This window comes from Lactuca sativa, chromosome 6 (genome assembly GCF_002870075.4).
Source record: "Lactuca sativa cultivar Salinas chromosome 6, Lsat_Salinas_v11, whole genome shotgun sequence".
NCBI lineage: Eukaryota > Viridiplantae > Streptophyta > Magnoliopsida > Asterales > Asteraceae > Lactuca > Lactuca sativa.
The window spans coordinates 69,155,593-69,158,664 of NC_056628.2; the positions used below are offsets into that span (position 1 = coordinate 69,155,593).

General features: G+C 37.1%; 1 protein-coding gene across 1 annotated transcript; it reads right to left on the reverse strand.

Moving 5' to 3' along the window:
• Window positions 1-294: 294 nt before the first annotated feature.
• Window positions 295-2,620, reverse strand: LOC111877486 (ADP,ATP carrier protein 1, mitochondrial). Its single transcript, XM_023874002.2, has 2 exons — window positions 2,483-2,620; window positions 295-1,656 (listed from the first exon to the last, which is right to left on the reverse strand). The coding sequence occupies exon 2, from the start codon at window positions 1,637-1,639 to the stop codon at window positions 527-529; it is 1,113 nt and encodes a 370-aa protein (XP_023729770.1). The 5' UTR covers window positions 1,640-1,656; window positions 2,483-2,620; the 3' UTR covers window positions 295-526.
• Between the last annotated feature and the right edge of the window lie 452 nt (window positions 2,621-3,072).

A 3,072-nucleotide genomic window follows, 5' to 3' on the forward strand; every position in this document is an offset into this window, starting at 1 on the left:
TGACGATAAATAAGAACATCATCTTTTTGGCCCAAGAGCATAGTTTATTTACTATAAATGGGCCATCAAAATGTTTCTTTCTTTTACATACTCAATCTCTATGCAAGAACATTGGCATTTATTTGATACATGGAACCAACCAAAAAGACTAATAAGTAGGTCTTCGAGATTCTCACCATAGAAAGTTCCCTTGCTTGTCTAAACAAAAAACATCTCAAATTGTAATTGCTTGTACGAAATATGGCCCTATTTTTTTCAAGAAAAATGAAAAACTAACAAGCTTGAAGATTTAAATGCAAAAACAACAAAACCCATCGATTCATCAACAATTCACAATACAAAACCTCAAAGTTGAGAAATAATGTCGGGAAAAACAAAATCCCTCTATATCCGAAACTTATTCTTCGCTGGCATTTATCAAAAACGCCTTTTCGAAATCCTCAATTTATCAACGACTCAAGTAAAAGATTCGCCATCATCCTATACTTATATTATAAACCCAAAATTTGACTCCAAAAAAAAAAAATTAAGCACCACCAGAACCATACTTCTTTCCGAACACAATAACCTGAAGTTTATCATACCCAGCAAGAACACCAGCACCAGCCACAGCACGTAAAATGTTGGCACCAGCACCCTTGAAGAGTGACTTGGCGCCTTCATTTTTCAGAATTTGCGTGAAAGCGTCAAGAGAGCTTTTGTACTTGACAGCTTCACCTGACGTCATCATCATTCTTCTTCTGACTGTGTCAATCGGATATGATGCGAGTCCAGCACCATTAGTAATCAGCCATCCGAGACCAAAACTAGCAAAGAAACTATCCTGCAAATTTCCAGTCAAAAGAACCGGTTTCAAGGAATCATACATTCCGAAGTACAACCCACGATAAACAATGATTCCGACGCACGAAATATTAAACCCACGATATAACCCAGCAATTCCATCCGAAGCTAAAGTCTTCTTGTAAACATCCACCAACCCATTAAACTGTCTCTCTCCACCCTTTTTAGCAGCCTTCGCATCATTAGCCAAACGAGTCCTCGCATAATCCAAAGAGTAGACAAACAACAAGGAGGAGGCACCGGCGGCACCACCAGACCCAAGGTTTCCGGCGAACCACTTCCAGTACCCATCGCGATCTTTCTTGAAGTTAAACAGCCTCTTGAAGTAGTCTTTAAAAGCAAAGTTAAGTGCTTGAGTAGGGAAATAACGAATGACATTAGCTGTGTTTCCTCTCCATAAAGAACCGAATCCTTCTTCTTTGATTGTTCTTGAAAAACATTCTCCGATTCCTTTGTAGGGTTCGGAAAGACGACCGGTTTTGATCATTTCGTCTTGGTTTTGGATCAGGAGTTTGACTCGTTCGATTGGGGCGGCGGCGGTTTTGGAAACGGCGGCGGAAACACCGCCCATGAGGAAGTCGATGGCGAATCCGGCGAAGCCTTTTTCTGATGGGGCTTGGATGAAAACAGGGGAGGGGTTTGTGATTGCGAATCCACTGTTTGTGTAGTTTCCGTATGTGAATTGTCTTGTGGAGGGGTTCTGGAATGATCCATAACGGGATCGGAGATCTTGGGAGAGGTGGAGTTGGGTGGTGAATTTGGAAATGGTTGATGAATGCTGGTTTTGATCGGCCATTGTTTTGATATCAAAACCTGGAAGATTAAACAAATCATATACGATTGTCAAATTAAAGGATTTGAATTAATATGAACAAATCAACAAAATCATGCAAGTTTCCATTCACATCAAAACTTAACTATTTTATATCAAAAGTTAACAGGGGTAATATTGTGACTTTTTAACTACAGTATGTTAAGATCTCCAAAATAAGGGTGAATATTTTCAGTTCACATAAACAGCAGAAGCGATTTGATTCGTCAACCTGTAAACTTCTAGGATACAACTCGGAAAAGCTCAGAAGCATGTAAAATTAAGCATCTGATTTCAAAACGAGTAGTAAATGATGCGTCGTTATAAAAAAATGTCTGGAATACGAAACCAAAATTCATCAGATTTTTTTTTATTTTGACATCATGAAGCTGGCCACCTTTAAGGCGATAAAAATCACATGAAATTTTGCTAAAAAAATCGATCAATAATTTCTGGAAACATTCTGCCTAGTGGAATATCGAATATACGAACAGATCTAACGCTAAGCATCGAAACAATATGAATCAACTTATAAGTAAACATGAATAGACCTTGAACCAAGTATTGAAACAATACGAATGATAAATCAACTAACAGATGCACATCGAATACATCTACCAAGGCAGATCTATTTTAGAAAAGCAAAGTACAGATAACAAACTACACAGTAGATCGAGAACATCATGTAGAAAATTGCATAAAAATTTTGCGAAATTAACATCTAGAATTTCAGTATGAACCTAACAATACTTTTTGAGACAAAAAACCGATCATACCGGCGGCGAAACGGCGGAGAAAATGCAATGTGAAAAGGGAAAGAGAGAATACCTCAGCGATTTGCTGAATGCTCGGAGAGAATAACGAGGAGATATGGTGCGAAGCCAAGTGACGATCTCGTAATGCTCAATGGAGCAGTATATATAATTGGGGATTGACCTGCGACTGCGAAGGATTCGATTATGGAGGAGCATTCGAGTGCTTCGCGGGTGTATTGTATTTGGAATCGAGTATTTGATCCAACGGTGAGGATTGTGTATTGGGAAAGATCGGCGGTGGGGAGATGATGTTCTCGAAGTAGTGGAGTTTGAAATTATCGATATTGTCTATTTTTGTAAACGCAGTATTTTGACAAAAATATATTTTAATAATTTTATTTCACTGCGTGATTTAGGTTTTAGATTGTTCCGTCAACGATTGTGACCAATTTTTTTAATAATGTTTTTGACTTTTTGGAAAAACGGTAAAAGAAATATTTAAAAATTTTAAAAAGTTGTAAGTTGGTTGTATTTAGAAAGGTATTCAAAAATTTATAAAAAAAATTAACTTTAGGGTAAAATTTTAAGATCAAAATCCAAATTAAAATTCTAATGAAAAATAGAAATTTGGAATTTGATAGCATGTTATACCTAACAGGTCCA